General features: G+C 62.2%; 1 protein-coding gene across 1 annotated transcript in view; it reads left to right on the top strand.

The window, feature by feature from the left end:
• Positions 1-16,275, top strand: part of TMEM8B (transmembrane protein 8B) — a 38,124-nt gene that overhangs the window by 18,086 nt on the left and 3,763 nt on the right. Inside the window, exons 7-12 of the mRNA XM_074995909.1 lie at positions 430-526; positions 958-1,081; positions 2,522-2,664; positions 3,661-3,839; positions 4,244-4,390; positions 14,025-14,141. Of these exons, the coding sequence (XP_074852010.1) occupies positions 430-526; positions 958-1,081; positions 2,522-2,664; positions 3,661-3,839; positions 4,244-4,390; positions 14,025-14,141 (807 nt within the window). The remainder of the gene's footprint in view (positions 1-429; positions 527-957; positions 1,082-2,521; positions 2,665-3,660; positions 3,840-4,243; positions 4,391-14,024; positions 14,142-16,275) is intronic.

Genomic DNA, 16,275 nt, shown 5'->3' with positions numbered 1-16,275 from the left:
TGGGGGTGCAGGCTGGACTGCGGGGGCAGGGCCGGGACAGGGGCTGCAGGCGGGAGTTTGAGGGTGCAGGCTGGGCTGGAGGGGTGCCAGTTCTGGGACAGGGGCTGCAGGCGGGAGTTTGAGGGTGCAGGCAGGTCTGGAGGGGTGCCCGGGCTGGGACATGGCTGCAGGTCAGGGTTATGGGGACACTCACAGGCCAAGGGAGGGGTGAGAGCTGGGACCAGGGCAGCAGACTGGGGAAGCCAGCAGAGCTGTGGGGAGCCCAGGGCTGGGCTGGCAGCTGCCAGTCAGGGTTGAGGGGCACCTGGGCTGGGCTGGGGGCTGCAGGCAGCTGGTCAGAGCTGGGGAGGTGGTCAGGGCTGATGGTCATGGCCGAGCTGGGGGGCCAGGCTGGAGCTTCTGCCCACTGTCAGGCTCCGTCCCTTTCAGTCGTCCCTGCGGGGGGAGAACGTGACCGTCTTTGGGTGTCTGACCCACGAGGTCCCGCTGACGGCCGGAGACAACGCGTCTGTCACCTGTCGGACAGGTGAGGCCCAGCCTGGTGCTCTGCAGCGGCTGCCGCCAGCGGCCCGGGCCTGGGGTGGGAGCTGGAGCGCGAGGGGTCCCTGGCGGAGGCAGGCTGGCTAACCTGGCACTGCCCTGTGCAGCTGCAGAGCTCGGCTCCACAGGCTCTTTGGGTTCCCTGCTGCCCCCCGCTAGCCATGTGGTTGTGGGGTGCTGGGCCCTGCAGCTGGGGAGGGCTGGAAGGGGCTCCTGCCCCGGCTGCTCTCTACCCGGCAAGCTGCAGCACAGCCTGCCGGGCTGGCACAGCTGGGCCAGGCTGGAGCTACAGCTGCCGATGTGGGGAGTGGGCAGCTCCCCGCTTCCCCATCAGCATTAGCCCAGGCTTGGGGCCCCTCCCTCGCCATGACCCCCTGGGGCTGCCAGCCCCTGACGCTGCCACCTGCCTCCCTGCAGGGTCCCTGGCGGGGTTCCTGCTGTCCGTCAACAGCACGGCCGGCCTCGCCCGCCTACGCCTGCCCTACCCCCAGACCGGCAGCTGGTACCTGAGCCTGCGTTCGCTCTGCGCCACCGAGCACGGGTAAGGCTGGCACACCGAGGGGCTGGGGTGGAACCCACTGCCCCTGGTTCTCACCGGGGGCCCGTTCTGGGGAAGGGGCTCTGGGGACCTGCCTGCCTGGGGCTACACACCCTGGCTGACAGGCTGGCTGGGCCTGTCTGCAGCCGCCTTCCCATGCCAGGCTGGGCAGGGTACCCTACCACTGTGCCTCCCCAAGGGCGGGTCCGGGCGCGGTGCTGAGCTGGCAGGTCCCACAGGGCTGGGCCCACAGTTCCCCTGGGGGGCAGGGAGCTGGCAGGGGGCCTGCCTGGCTCTTCGACCCCAGTGCTGTTTGTTCTGCAATGACTGCTTGGGCCCCCCGGGGCACCCGCCTGGCCGGGCCTCTGCTGCCACCTTCGCTGGCTTCCCAGGCAGCCCCCTGCCCTCCTTCACAGGGTCCTGAATGCAGCCCCAGGAGGGACCCCCCGGAGGGCCGCCCTGCTGTGGCAAGAGCCAGCGGGCACCCCTCTTGGCGTCTGCCCTTCCTCGCAGGCATCCCCCACTAGAGCTGGGGCCTACAGCTCCAGCACAGGGAGCAGCCTGTGCGCTGGGCCCTAAAGGGGGGCTGGGGCTCACCCCCCGCTAACCCGGGCCAGGCTGTGTAGCCTGGGGCATGAACAGGGGGTCCTGCTCTGCCTGGGGGCGCGGGTGTGCAGGACCCTGGCATGGCATTCAGGCGGAGTCGGCATGGGGCTGATGTCAGCAAGTGGGGGTCCCCGGGCCCTGCCCCCGCAGGCAGGCGGACGTGGCTCTCACTCGGCAGGAGAACAGGAGGGGATCAGGCGACAGGGCCCCAGTGCAGAACAGACTTAGCACAGACACCAGACGCCATCAGCACCATCCACCTCTGGGAGAAGGGCCCAGAGGGGTCCCCCAGCCAGGGCCTGGCTCTGCCCCCTCCCTCTCCAGCCAGCCCAGCCCGTCCCTCGCCCCCACTGCCCCATCCAAATCCCAACCACCAGCCCCCTCCTCCCGCCTCTGTCCCGTCTCCCTGGGGAAAGGTGTCCCCTGGCTGCCCAGGTTACAAATGGCAAAAGAGGCCCATTGAGTAGTGTGAGACATCGGCCCACGGACACCCCCCTTGCCGCCATGCACCGCTGCTGTGCCTGGGGAAATTGAGGCACCCCTGGAGTTACTGCAGGACAGTGGGAAACGCCGCTGACCCTGGCAATAAAACCGCACACACCCCAGTGCGTCGCTTCGGGCAGCAGCTGCCTCAGCCTCTCCACGGTGCTGGTACAGACCCCTGGCCTGGCCCCACCGCGTGTGTCTGGCCAGAAGCCGCGCTGACGCCAGGGCAGGGCAGTGCCGCGCCGCAGCCTGGTCCTGGGCAGCCGAGCCACTGCCCTGCCCAAGCCCCAGCACAGGCGCCCGGCCAGGGGCCAGGCCCTCCCCGGCGCTGAGGCCAGCTGTGCGCGGCAGGTTCCAGCCCTGCGCGAACGTGACAGCGGAGGTGTACGTACGGACCTACCTGTCCCCCTGCATCGACGACTGCGGCCCTTACGGGCAGTGCAAGGTGCTGCGCACCGACAGCTACCTGTACGCAGCCTGCGAGTGCAAAGCAGGTGAGGGGGCAGGTGGGGGGAAGGTGAGGAGGACACAGGTGGGGGGTGGGAACTGGGGGCAGGTGAGGTAGGTGAGTGGGAAGTTGGCCCATGGGGGGTTGGGCAGTGGGGGCAGGTGGGGGGGGTCGGTGAGGAGGACACAGGTGGGGGGGGGAATTGAGGGGCAGGTGAGGTAGGTGAGGGGGAAGGTGGCCCATGGGGGGTTGGGCAGTGGGGACAGGGGGTCGGTGAGGAGGACACAGGTGGGGGGGTGGGAATTGGGGGGCAGGTGAGGTAGGTGAGTGGGAAGGTGGCCCATGGGGGGTTGGGCAGTGGGGGCAGGTGGGGGGGGTCGGTGAGGAGGACACAGGTGGGGGGTGGGAACTGGGGGACAGGTGAGGTAGGTGAGTGGGAAGGTGGCCCATGGGGGGTTGGGCAGTGGGGGCAGGTGGGGGGGGTCAGTGAGGAGGACACAGGTGGGGGGTGGGAACTGGGGGGCAGGTGAGGTAGGTGAGTGGGAAGGTGGCCCATGGGGGGTTGGGCAGTGGGGGCAGGTGGCGGGGGGTCAGTGAGGAGGACGCAGGTTCGGGGAGTGTGAACTGGGGGACAGGTGAGGGGGAAGGTGGCCCATGGGGGGTTGGGCAGTGGGGACAGGTGTGGAGGGATCAGTGAGGAGGACGCAGGTTCGGGGAGTGGGAATTGGGGTCAGGTGAGGTAGGTGAGGGGGAAGGTGGCCCATGGGGGGTTGGGCAGTGGGGACAGGTGAGGAGGAGGCAGGTGGGGGGCAGCTGAGGAGGTGGGGGGCAGCCTCCGGAGCCAGCTCTGCAGTCGAGAATTGGCCCGAAGCAGCACATCGCCCGTCACTGCTGGCAAAGACCCCTGGGGGCCATCTCCCAGCAGCCAGGATGGGCTCCTCCCAGCCCCCCAGGTGGCCCCAGGACCCTCCAGCCCGGCAGCCCCTTTCCCTGGGTGCGGCCCCGAGGGCTGCGGCTGGACACGGGCGGGCTCTCGCTGCAGGCTGGAACGGCTGGGGATGCACGGACAGCGCGGAGGCCTTCTCCTACCGTTTCCAGCTCCTGGCCACCTTGCTGCTGTGCCTCAGCAATCTCATGTTCGTCCCGCCCGTGGCCATCGCCGTGCGCAGCCGCTACCTGCTGGAGGCCTCCGTCTACGTCTTCACCATGTTCTTCTCCACCGTGAGTCCGGGCGCCCGCGCTAGGGGTGCTGGCCATGGCTGTGCTGCCTGCCAGGGGGCTGCCTGCCAAGGGGGCTGTGCTAGGGCTGGGGGTCTGCCCGCCAGGAGGGTGGCTATGCAGAGGTTGGGAGGCTGCCCAACAGGGGGTCTGTGCTGGTGTCAGGGGGTCTGTGCAGTGGGGCTGCTTGCAATGGGGTCTGTGCAGGGGCTGGGGGCTGCCCACATTGGGGTCTGCACGGTCTGGGGGGCTGCATGTGGGCTGGGGGCTACTCACCCTGGGGTGTCTGTAGGGGCTGGGGGGCTGCCACCCTCAGGGGCTGCCCATGGGCTGGGGGGCTGCCCACGCTGGGGTGTGCGCAGGGGTTGGGGGCTGCCTGCTGGGGCCTGACTGTGGCTCTCCCCCAGTTCTACCATGCCTGTGACCAGCCGGGCATTGCCGTGTTCTGCATCATGGAATACGACGTGTTGCAATTCTGTGACTTCCTGGGCTCCCTCATGTCTGTCTGGGTCACCGTCATCGCCATGGCCCGGCTCCAGCCTCTCGCCAAGCAGGTGAGAGGCAGGTGGCTCTGCCCACATGGCACCCTGCCCCCTGGAACCACTGATCCTGCATGCCGCCTGCCAGGTACCCTGCCCCTTGGGGCTCCCGCCTCCCCAGGCATCCGGCCATCCTGTGCCCAGAACCACTGCCCTCCTGGGACCCCTGCCCTGCCAGGCACCTTGCCCTCAGGGGACCCCACTTCCCTGGGCACCCTGCCCCCTGGAACCTCTGCCTGACCAGGCACCCTGCCCCCTGTAATAAGGGGGTTCTAGGGAGCACCACTGAGAGAATCTCAATGGATGGGATATATCTTGACTTCAGCGAAGGTTTTGATACCGTCTCCCACAATATTGTGGCCCATAAGTGAAGGAAGTTGGATTGGCCCCATGGACTGTAAGATGGATAGAAAGCTGGCTTGACAGTCAGGCCCAAAGGGTAGTGGTCAATGGCTCAATGTCTGGTTGGTGGTTGGTTTCAAGTGGGGTGCGCCAAGGATCAGTTCTGGGATCTGTATTGTTCAACATCTTTATTAATGACCTGGATGAGGGGAAGGATCGCACCTGCAGCACATTTGCAGCTGGGGAGAGGTAGCTATGCTGGAGGGCAGGGGTAGGGTCCAGAGGGGCCTGGATAAATTGGAGGATTGGGCCAAAAGAAATCTGATGCAGTTCAACAAGGACAAGCTGGGGCGGAAGAATCCCAGGCATTGGTACAGGCTGGGGTCTGACTGGCTCGGTGGAAGCACAGCAGAAAGGGACCTGGGGATGACAGTGGATGAGAGGCTGGAGATGCGTCGACAGTGTGCTCGTGTAGCCAAGAAGGCCAATGGTGTGTTGGGGCGTTTAGTATGACAGAGTTTCTGGGCACAGTTTGACAAATCAGTGCAGAGTATCCTTGCTTGAAACCGGGCCACTTACAGCCCCAGGCTGGGACTTCCTTCTCACTAAGGCAAAGCCAGACAGCCTCCACAGCACCTCTGCCAGCCCCACTGGCCAGCCAGAGCCACACAGCAAACCCACAGACCTCCCAGCTGCTGTAGCAGCCCAGAGCAGCAACCCCAAACTAAGGTGAGTGGTTTTTAAACCTATTTCACCAATCCACACAGATTCTTCTGGGCCTAAAAGGGTACAGCCACGGCCCCCAGCTCAACGTACACTTGGTTCTTACCCGTTACCCAGAACAACATGCAAATGCCCAAATCCTTCAGACTCTAAACTCTAGAGGTTTATTAATAGAGAAAGAACAGGGCTAGAGAGAAAAATTGTTACAGCGACACTTTACATACATCACTTACAGCTATTGATGCAGCCAGCGAAGTTCTGTGCTGACTCTTGAAAGTTTTTGCAAGCATCATTTTGGGGGACGGGCCCCCGGCCCAGACAGGCTTAACTCATGAGCACTGAAGAACAAAGAACGTCCCTACCAGGGCCCATCTGATAGGTTTTTTGATGCGGAGAGAAAATTCTGTTCTTGTCCCCTGGGTCCTGGCCCAGCACCTGGCCTGGTGGGTTACTGTGCTGTGTTGCCATTCATTGCATCCCAGGAGGATGTGTATTGGCCATCTGGGGCTTTGCTTAGTCCATCGTCCTGGCCGGGGCGGAGATCCACCTCCCGTTGAGCATCTCAGCACCGAAACGTTTCTAATGCAGCTGCAGAGCTGAAATCTGTAACTTCATATACACGCATGGTACAGACACACCAGTAGCACACACAGATTCAGGGTATCATCAGCTTCTATTAGACACCTCACGCAGCCCCCCCCCCAAAAAAAAAAACAATATTTGGGCCCAATAGATAAAATGGCTTCCATATCTATAGAAAAATCCAGTCTCGTCACAGGGTGCATTAGGAGGAGCATTTCCAGCAGCTCTAGAGAAGTGATTATTCCTCTCTACTTGGCCCTGGTCAGGCCACATCTGGAGTACTGTGTCCAGTTCTGGGCCCTCCCATATGGGAAGCGTGTGCATGCACTGGAAAGGGTTCAGCAGAAGGCAACAAAAATGACTCAGGGGCAGGAGCACAAGACCTATGAGGAGAGGCTGAGCGATTTGGGCTTGTTTAGTTTGCAGAAGAGAAGACTGAGGGGTGATTTAATAACAGCCTTCAGCTTCCTGCAGGGGAGCTCTAAAGAGGACAGCGAGAGGCTGTTCTCAGTGGTGACAGACGGCAGAACAAGGAGCGATGGTCTGAAGTTACAAAGGGAGAGGTGTAGGTTAGATATTAGGAGGGCGGTGAAGCACTGGAATTCGTTACCTGGAGAAGTGATGGATTCTCCATCCATCCCTCGAGGTGTTTACATCCCAGCTTGACACAGGCCTGGCTGGGATGATTTAGTTGGGGTTCGTCCTGCTCTGGGCAGGGGGCTGGACTCGATCTCTCGAGATCTTTTCCAGCACTAGGATTCTATCTGTTTAGGGCCAGTTGCTTAGAGACAGGGCTACAGCCAGCCAGACTGGGGTCCTCCATTACCAGGCACCGAAGCCGTCACACAGAGCACTGCTCTCACCGCACCACCCAGTCAGACATCACCCCACAACTCCCTCCAACACTGCCGCTTCCCCCGTGCCACAGCCCGTCTCCCACACACAGCTGAGAGGTTACACAAACCCACCTCCCCCAGTCCCCACAGGTCCTTCCCGTCCCAAGGGGCTGCCACGTCCCCGGGTCAGTGAAGACGGTGCTGTGCCAGGTCTTCGGAATCGGTCATCTGACGGTTCATTGCAGTGGTGCTCAACCTCTTTCAACAATGACCCTGTCATCGAGTGGGGGGGGCAGGCCCTGTACCCCATCCGCAGGCAGGTCCTGGCCATCAGGAACCGAGACAAACTTCTCCCCAGACAAACTGCTGCCTTCTACAGACAAGGAGCTTTCCTGATCACTCTCCTTTCCCTTGCTCCCATCCCCTGCAGTGACCAGACTGCTCAGGGAAACTTCCAGGGGTGTCCCCTTCCTCAGGAGTTCCCTCAAACAGCAACTGACCTCCAGCTGGCTTTACAGGGGCCCTGCTCCCTTGAGCACAACCAATTCCTTCTGTGGTTCAGCGGCACTCACAGCCAACTCTGGGATCTTAGTACCATTTTGAGCCACGCTAGGCTCAGGCAACGAACCAACTTCCCCAGAAGTAGAAGCACCTTTCTTGCACCAAGGACCAGTGTCCTTATCAGGGATACCACTGCCCATCCCAGAGCCATTCCCTCTGCTCCAGCCCCCATGGCTGGATTCAGGGTCACACCTGGAATGCTCTTTCCTGGGGGTTCCCTCTCCAGCCACCCCAGGCTGGGGAATCTTCTGCAGTCAATGGACAAGTTTCCTCGTTGGCACCTTTTCCAAATGCAGGCTCTGCTCTCTCCCCAGGCTGCTGCTGCTGTTCAACACAGATAGACAGTGGGAGACACTCTCTCCTTTGTCCCAGCCCCCCTGGCTGGTCTCAGACCCACGCCCAGAAGGTGAGGCAGCTTCTCTCACAGACAACTTGCCATTCCCAGTGGATCAGCTGCTTTCCTGCACAGACACACAGGCACCTTCCTCGGCCCAGGCCTGGAGAACTCTTCACAGATCTGTCTTAGCCACTAGTAGGTGATGGGTTGGAATCGCTCCTTCCCTCCTTGAGCTGTGGCAGGCCACTCGGTTCAGAGCTCCAGGCAGTCCAGGGTTCCCTGCCCCGATCCGGGCTCACCCTGCAGGAGTTTCCTTAACCCTCAACTCTGCCACTGCACATCCACGCTGCTGCTCTCTTTTTCCCAGTTGTTCCCATCCTTTAATCCCGGTTTGGTTTCCAGGAGCTGCTGCTTCATAGAGGAGTTTCTGAGCGTGGCCGATGCCACTGCACCCCATGATTCCTGGAAGACTCTCCCCCAGCATGTCAGCCTTCTTGTGGGTCACTTTTTCCTGGGGGTTAGACCGTAGGCCCCTCCACCCTCTGGGACCAACTCTAATGGACTCCCAGGAGTAACCCCTCCTTGGGTGTGACACCCCCTCTTGAGGACCATGACCACTCTTGGATTCAGCCACAGGCCCCTCCACCTCAGGGAAGTGCACCTCACTGCCTGTGAGCACACCTTGGTCTCGCTGGCCCCCTTCTTCCCCCTGCACCCCAGTTACTTACTGTGATGGGGTTCTGGGGTCCCCCAAGCTCTGCACCCCGGCCGTAGGCAGGAGAGTCTCTCACTTAGCAGGAGAACAGCGGGTTTATTAGCCGACAGGACACAGCATCGTACAGAGGAGTCAGTGCAGCTGGCAGAGACAGCCAGTCCAATCCATGTTGGGGAGAGGAGGCCCCGAGGGGCCCCCAGAGCTGGGGCCTTGCCCCCTCCTTTGTCTTTCTCTCCCTCAGCCCAGACTAACTGCTTCCAACTCCCAGTTCCAATTCAAACCCCTCAGGCTCCACCTCCTCCTTTGTCTGCAGTACAAAGGTGTTACCTGGTCGTCAAGGTTACCCTCAGCAGGAGCCCCACACCCTCTGTGAGCCACTCACACACACACAGGTATCCCCCACTTCATCACATCTCTCCCCCCTTCCAGACCGAACTGAGCGGGGTCACTCAACTGGTGACCTGGGGAAGTTCGGGGCTCTCCCCTTGTGACAGGGCATTGGCTGTACCCTCTGTTCTCCCCTCGATGTGCACCACCTCCACATCATAGTCCTGCTGGGGGAGGCTCCAAGTCAGGAGCTTGGTCTTGGCCCTTTTCATGTGATGCAGCCGGGCAAGTTCCTTTAGTTCCCTTGGGTTGGTTGGTCTCCTGGCTTTGGTCTCTGGTCCATCAGCCACTTTCTCAAGTCGGGCGGGCAGAGCCCATACAGATGCTGCAGCACCAACAGATCAAACAGGTCTTTTGTGGTCTGGGTCCTGCCCCATCTGACCACCAGTCCATACAGCTGCTCCAGCCAATGTCTGGAATTCAGTTATAGTCCAGTAACGGAAGGTACAAATGCTTCCATCCTTGGCATTTAGCCAGACCACCACAATGGCTGTGTGCCTCAGTTTCCCCTTCCATGCCACACAATAGGTTTGGAATGTTCCTCCTCATGTGAGAGGTTGCAAGACTAGTTACAGGGAACAATGGTGACATTTCAGAGTTACAGACTCCTTCAACATACAATTTATGCTTCTACATCAATGTCATCATGTCACATGGCTCTTTTTAAACATTCAGTGCATGGTACAATTCTACAGCTTTTGGTAGCAGCACCCCTTGGTTACAGCAGTCAGCGTGAGTAACAGAACAAACCCATTGCAACTGTACATTTACGTTGCTCTTTGGTAGACCACAACTTTTGTGTAACCTCCTTGAGAATCTGGTATTTTGGGGATAAATGGCTGAGGCCTTTCTTAGCACCATCAAGTTCTAATCTTCTCTCTTGCCCCCTGGGGTGGAAATTTGATCTCTCTGGCTGTGCCCTCTCTTCTAACAAGAGCTGGGCCATTGATGATCTCAGGGAGATGGCCCCCCCCACCAGTCTGGAAATTTGCAAACCAAACTGCTTTCTGAGAGTTGTTTTGTGAGTCCCAGACGCAGAATCCACATGAAGGAATCCCTGTTTATCCCTTACTGGCCCACCAGGCCCAAAGCTCCTTTGTCCTTCCACCTCCAACTACTGCCTCCCCATGGAATCAGAAGTGGAGTCCAGTATGAGAATATGAGTGTTTCCACCATCTGGAGATGGGGAATTGCTGGCGCTCTCCTGCATCCTACAGAGACTGACTGTGCAGCTGTTTTATTTGGTTCTCGCAGGGCTGCTCACATTCCCTGATAGTTTTCACTTTACTTGCACCAACTTCCAATTCCTGAGAAACTTTTACACTGCCTGCTTTGGACCCTTCCAGAGCACAGCCAGTGGTTTCACACTCAGGCAGGTCCTGGCCATCAGGAGCTGAAACAAACTTCTCCCCAGGCAAAGGGTTGCTCTGGTGCTTACAGACAAGCACCTTTCCTGTTCACTCTCCTCCACCTCACTCCCATTTTCTGCAGTCCCCACAGACGGGTCAGGAAAAGTTTCAGGGAAATTCTCTTCCTTAAGAGCTTCCCCAAACAATAACTTACCCCTGTCTGGCTCCACAGGGGCACTGCTCCCTTGAGCCACAACCAGCTCCTGGGTTTCACCTAAACCCAGGATCACTTCTGGCCCATCAGGCAGATTCCCACGTAATCCCCCTTCAGGCAGACAGCCAGTACCACCGGACAGATGGTTAGGGACCCTTTCCTCCCTTCTGCTACCAGCTCCTTTATCTTCATCAGTTAGCGTAACTCCATTGCCTGTCTGTTCTTGTGTCCTGGCGAGAGGATGACTCTGGTAGGACAGAGTCCTCTCACCCTCTCCCAGTAACACCTCAGCATCAGGCAAAGAACAAGTACCAGAATCGTCTGGTCTCTGGGATTCCCTGATGATACTAACTGGATTAGACCACGTTAAAGCATCATCCCCCCTGAGAGACACAGAGGCAGGCCCACTTCCCATCTGGGCTTCAGCTGCCCTCAGATCCAGCTCTGGGATCTTGGCTCCATCTCGAGCCCCCACAGGCTCAGGCAAAGGATTCACTTCCCCAGAAGCAGAAGCACTTTTCTTGCACCAAGGACCAGTGTCCTTATCAGGGACACCACTGCCCATCCCAGAGCCATTCCCTCTGCTCCAGCCCCCATGGCTGGATTCAGAGACACACCTGGAATGCTCTTTTCTGGTGGATCCTTCTCCAGCCACCCCAGGCTGGGGAATCTTCCTCAGACAATGGGCTAGTTTCCTCATTGGCACCTTTTCCAAACGCAGGCTCTGCTCTCTCCCCAGGCTGCTGCTGCTGTTCAACACAGACAGACAATGGGAGACACTCTCTCCTTTGTCCCAGCCCCCCGGCTGGTCTCCACACACACACAGAAGGTGGAGCAGCTTCTCTCACAGACAACTTGCCATTCCCAGTGGACAAGCTGCTTTCCTGCACAGACACACAGGCACCTTCCTCGGCCCAGGCCTGGAAAACTCTTCGCAGGTCTGTCTTGGCCACTAGTAGATGATGGGTTGGAATCGCTCCTTCCCTCCTTGAGCTGTGGCAGGCCACTCGGTTCAGAGCTCCAGGCAGTCCAGGGTTCCCTGCCCCAATCCGGGCTCACCTCTGCAGGATTCTCCCCAGCCCTCAGCTCCGCCACTGCACATCCACGCTGCCTTGTCCAGCTTCTTTAATCTCGATTCGGTTTCCAGGTGCTGCCACTTCACAGCGGAGTTGCTGAGCGTGGTTGCAGGCTCTCAGGCTGATGCCCTCTGCACCCCACGATTCCTGGAAGAATCCCTTCAGTGTGCCAGGCTTCTTGCGGGTCACAAGCTGCCCGGGGTTAGGCTGTAGGCCCCTCCGCCCTCTGGGACCGACTCCAACAGACTCCCAGCGGAACCCCTTCTTCAGTGTGACGCCCGCTCTCAGGGACCATGAGCACCCTGTCTTGGGAAGAACTCATTCAGCGTCAGCCTCCTCAGGGGTCACTTGTTCCTGGGGGTTGGGCTCTCGGCCCCTCCACCTTCTGGGACCGACTCCAACAGATTCCCAGGAGTAACCCCTCCTCGGGTGTGACACCCCCTCTCGAGGACCACGACCGCAGTTGCTTGGGTTCGGCCGCAGGCCCCTCCGCCTTGGGGAACTGCACCTCACTGCCCTTCAGCACACCTGGGTCTCGCAGGCCCCACTTCTTCCGGGGCCCCGGTCACTTACTGCTGGATGCTCCATCCTCGGGGTGCAGAACATCCCACTCCTGACACCAGTGTGATGGGGTTCTGGGGTCCCCCAAGCTCTGCACCCCGGCCGTAGGCAGGAGAGTCTCTCACTTAGCAGGAGAACAGCAGGTTTATTAGCCGACAGGACACAGCATCGTACAGAGGAGTCAGTGCAGCTGGCAGAGACAGCCAGTCCAATCCATGTTGGGGAGAGGAGGCCCCGAGGGGCCCCCAGAGCTGGGGCCTTGCCCCCTCCTTTGTCTTTCTCTCCCTCAGCCCAGACTAACTGCTTCCAACTCCCAGTTCCAATTCAAACCCCTCAGGCTCCACCTCCTCCTTTGTCTGCAGTACAAAGGTGTTACCTGATCATCAAGATTACCCTCAGCAGGAGCCCCACACCCTCTGTGAGCCACACACATACACACACACACACACAGGTATCCCCCACTTCATCACACTTACTGCTGGATGCTCCATCCACAGGGTGCAGTACGTCTCACTCCTGCAACCAGTGTGATGGGGTTCGGGGTCCGCCAAGCTCTGCACCCATCTGCAGGCAGGAGTGACTCTCACTCGGCAGGAGAACAGCGGGTTTATTAGCCGACAGTACCACGTTGTACAGAGGAGTCAGTGCAGCCGGCAGAGACAGCCAGTCCCATCCATGTTGGGGAGAGGAGGCCCCGAGGGGCCCCCAGAGCCGGGGCCTGGCCCCCTCCTTTGTCTCTGTCTCTCCCAGCCCAGACTCACTGCTTCCAACTCCCAGTTCCAGTTCAAGCCCCTCAGGCTCCATCTCCTCCTTTGTCTGCAGCCCAGAGGTGTCACCTGGTTGCCAGGTTACCCTCAGCAGGAGCCCCACGCCCCGTGTGAGTGGCCACTCATGCGTGTGTACACATACACACACACACGCGTGCCATCACAGCCCCATATTTTGGTGCACTTGTGTCACAACCCCAGAAGCCCCAAACCTCCACCCCCAGGCGAAACCCCCTCTGAGCCCCAAACCCGCCCCTACATCCCCAGGCGTTACCTGACTGAAGTGAGCTGCCTCTTCCATGGCCACTGCCTCCCGCTGCCACCTGCTCCTCAGCGCGGCTCCGGCCCGGCAGCTCCGGCCGCCCCTTTCCCCACGTGCAGCGCATGGGCGGCTGCTGGCCTTCCCCGCCAGGCTCCCTGACACGGCTGCTGCTGCTGCTGCCACGTAGCGGGTTAGCGGCAGCGAGCTCCAGAGCCGCGAGGGGTCAGCAGCGGCCGCGCTCGGAGCTGCAGGTGGCTCTTTAAAGAGCTGCATGCAGCGCCGGAGCCACGACCCCCAGGGGGACAGCCAAGGGGGGTCGCACCCAGGGACTGCGCACCACGGGGCTGCTGAAAGACAGAAGGGGAGAGACGGGAGAGGGTGAGCAGGAACGTCGGCGAAGGGATTGAATCGCACATCCCAGGTGCAGAGCTCTGGGGACAGGCTCCTGGCAGAGATGGAGCCAGCTGCTGGCCTCACTGAGGTCTCTGACATCCAGCCTCGTACTCCAGGGTGAGGCCACCACCTGGATTCTGGCTCTGCCCCCAGCCCACCAGGCCTGGGGGTCCCCAAGGGGCCATGCAACCGCTAGGACAGGGCCTTGGGTGACCCGGGCTCACGGCAGTGCAGCTCCTGAAGCTGGTTTGGGGGGACCCAGCACCTGGCTCAGCCCCGCTGAAAGGCAGCAGGAATGGGCCCTGGAAAGCCAGCATCCACGGGGGCTCAGCTCAGCCCAGCCGACGACTGGGGGACTCCAGCCAGGCCAGCTGGTAGGAGGTGGGGCCTGAGTGCCTCCCCTGCTCCTGGCCGCAGCCCGAGGGCCCAGGCACTGGCCCCAGGCCTGCGTGCTACAGCCTTGGCGTGTCGCACAGCCGTGAGCCCATGGCGGGGAAGGGGGCAGTACCCTCACCCCGCTAACCCGTCATGCCCTCTGTGCCAGGTGCTGTACCTGCTGGGTGCCATGCTGCTCTCCATGGCCCTGCAGCTGGACCGCCATGGGCTCTGGAACCTCCTGGGGCCCAGCCTCTTCGCCGTGGGAATCATGGCCATCGCCTGGGTGAGGCCCATGGGCGTTGGTGGCCTGGGAGCTGCAGCCCCCCCCACCACCTGCACACATAGCCCCGTCCCCCCAGCTGTGAGCCTCCCCTGCAGTTCCCCTCATCTGGCTGCACCCTCCAGAGCCCCAGCCCCTCAGCGCCACCCCCACCCAATCATCCTGTGTCCCCCGACCCCCAGCCCCTCAGCGCCACCCCCACCCAATCATCCTGTGCCCCCCGACCCCCAGCCCCTCAGCGCCACCCCCACCCAATCATCCTGTGTCCCCCGACCCCCAGCCCCTCAGCGCCACCCCCACCCAATCATCCTGTGCCCCCGACCCCCAGCCCCTCAGCGCCACCCCCACCCAATCATCCTGTGTCCCCCGACCCCCAGCCCCTCAGCGCCACCCCCACCCAATCATCCTGTGCCCCCCGACCCCCAGCCCCTCAGCGCCACCCCCACCCAATCATCCTGTGTCCCCCGACCCCCAGCCCCTCAGCGCCACCCCCACCCAATCATCCTGTGCCCCCGACCCCCAGCCCTTCAGCGCCACCCCCACCCAATCATCCTGTGTCCCCCGACCCCCAGCCCCTCAGCGCCACCCCCACCCAATCATTCTGTGTCCCCCGACCCCCAGCCCCTCAGCGCCACCCCCACCCAATCATCCTGTGTCCCCCGACCCCCAGCCCCTCAGCGCCACCCCCACCCAATCATCCTGTGCCCCCCGACCCCCAGCCCCTCAGCGCCACCCCCCACCCAATCATCCTGTGTCCCCCGACCCCCAGCCCCTCAGCGCCACCCCCACCCAATCATCCTGTGCCCCCCGACCCCCAGCCCCTCAGCGCCACCCCCACCCAATCATCCTGTGTCCCCCGACCCCCAGCCCCTCAGCGCCACCCCCACCCAATCATCCTGTGCCCCCGACCCCCAGCCCCTCAGCGCCACCCCCACCCAATCATCCTGAGTCCCCCGACCCCCAGCCCCTCAGCGCCACCCCCACCCAATCATCCTGTGTCCCCCGACCCCCAGCCCCTCAGCGCCACCCCCACCCAATCATCCTGTGCCCCCCGACCCCCAGCCCCTCAGCGCCACCCCCACCCAATCATCCTGTGCCCCCCGACCCCCAGCCCCTCAGCGCCACCCCCACCCAATCATCCTGTGCCCCCCGACCCCCAGCCCCTCAGCGCCACCCCCACCCAATCATCCTGTGTCCCCCGACCCCCAGCCCCTCAGCGCCACCCCCACCCAATCATCCTGTGCCCCCCGACCCCCAGCCCCTCAGCGCCACCCCCCACCCAATCATCCTGTGTCCCCCGACCCCCAGCCCCTCAGCGCCACCCCCACCCAATCATCCTGTGTCCCCCGACCCCCAGCCCCTCAGCGCCACCCCCACCCAATCATCCTGTGCCCCCCGACCCCCAGCCCCTCAGCGCCACCCCCACCCAATCATCCTGTGTCCCCCGACCCCCAGCCCCTCAGCGCCACCCCCACCCAATCATCCTGTGTCCCCCGACCCCCAGCCCCTCAGCGCCACCCCCCACCCAATCATCCTGTGTCCCCCGACCCCCAGCCCCTCAGCGCCACCCCCCACCCAATCATCCTGTGTCCCCCGACCCCCAGCCCCTCAGCGCCACCCCCACCCAATCATCCTGTGCCCCCCGACCCCCAGCCCCTCAGCGCCACCCCCACCCAATCATCCTGTGTCCCCCGACCCCCAGCCCCTCAGCGCCACCCCCACCCAATCATCCTGTGCCCCCGACCCCCAGCCCTTCAGCGCCACCCCCACCCAATCATCCTGTGTCCCCCGACCCCCAGCCCCTCAGCGCCACCCCCACCCAATCATTCTGTGTCCCCCGACCCCCAGCCCCTCAGCGCCACCCCCACCCAATCATCCTGTGTCCCCCGACCCCCAGCCCCTCAGCGCCACCCCCACCCAATCATCCTGTGCCCCCCGACCCCCAGCCCCTCAGCGCCACCCCCCACCCAATCATCCTGTGTCCCCCGACCCCCAGCCCCTCAGCGACACCCCCACCCAATCATCCTGTGTCCCCCGACCCCCAGCCCCTCAGCACCACCCCCACCCAATCATCCTGTGCCCCCCGACCCCCAGCCCCTCAGCGCCACCCCCACCCAATCATCCTGTGTCCCCCGAC

The sequence above is a fragment of the Carettochelys insculpta genome, chromosome 5, assembly GCF_033958435.1.
Source record: "Carettochelys insculpta isolate YL-2023 chromosome 5, ASM3395843v1, whole genome shotgun sequence".
NCBI classification, from domain to species: domain Eukaryota; kingdom Metazoa; phylum Chordata; order Testudines; family Carettochelyidae; genus Carettochelys; species Carettochelys insculpta.
The sequence above is the reverse complement of the archived record's forward strand: the minus strand, read 5'-3'. Positions and strand labels throughout refer to the sequence as shown.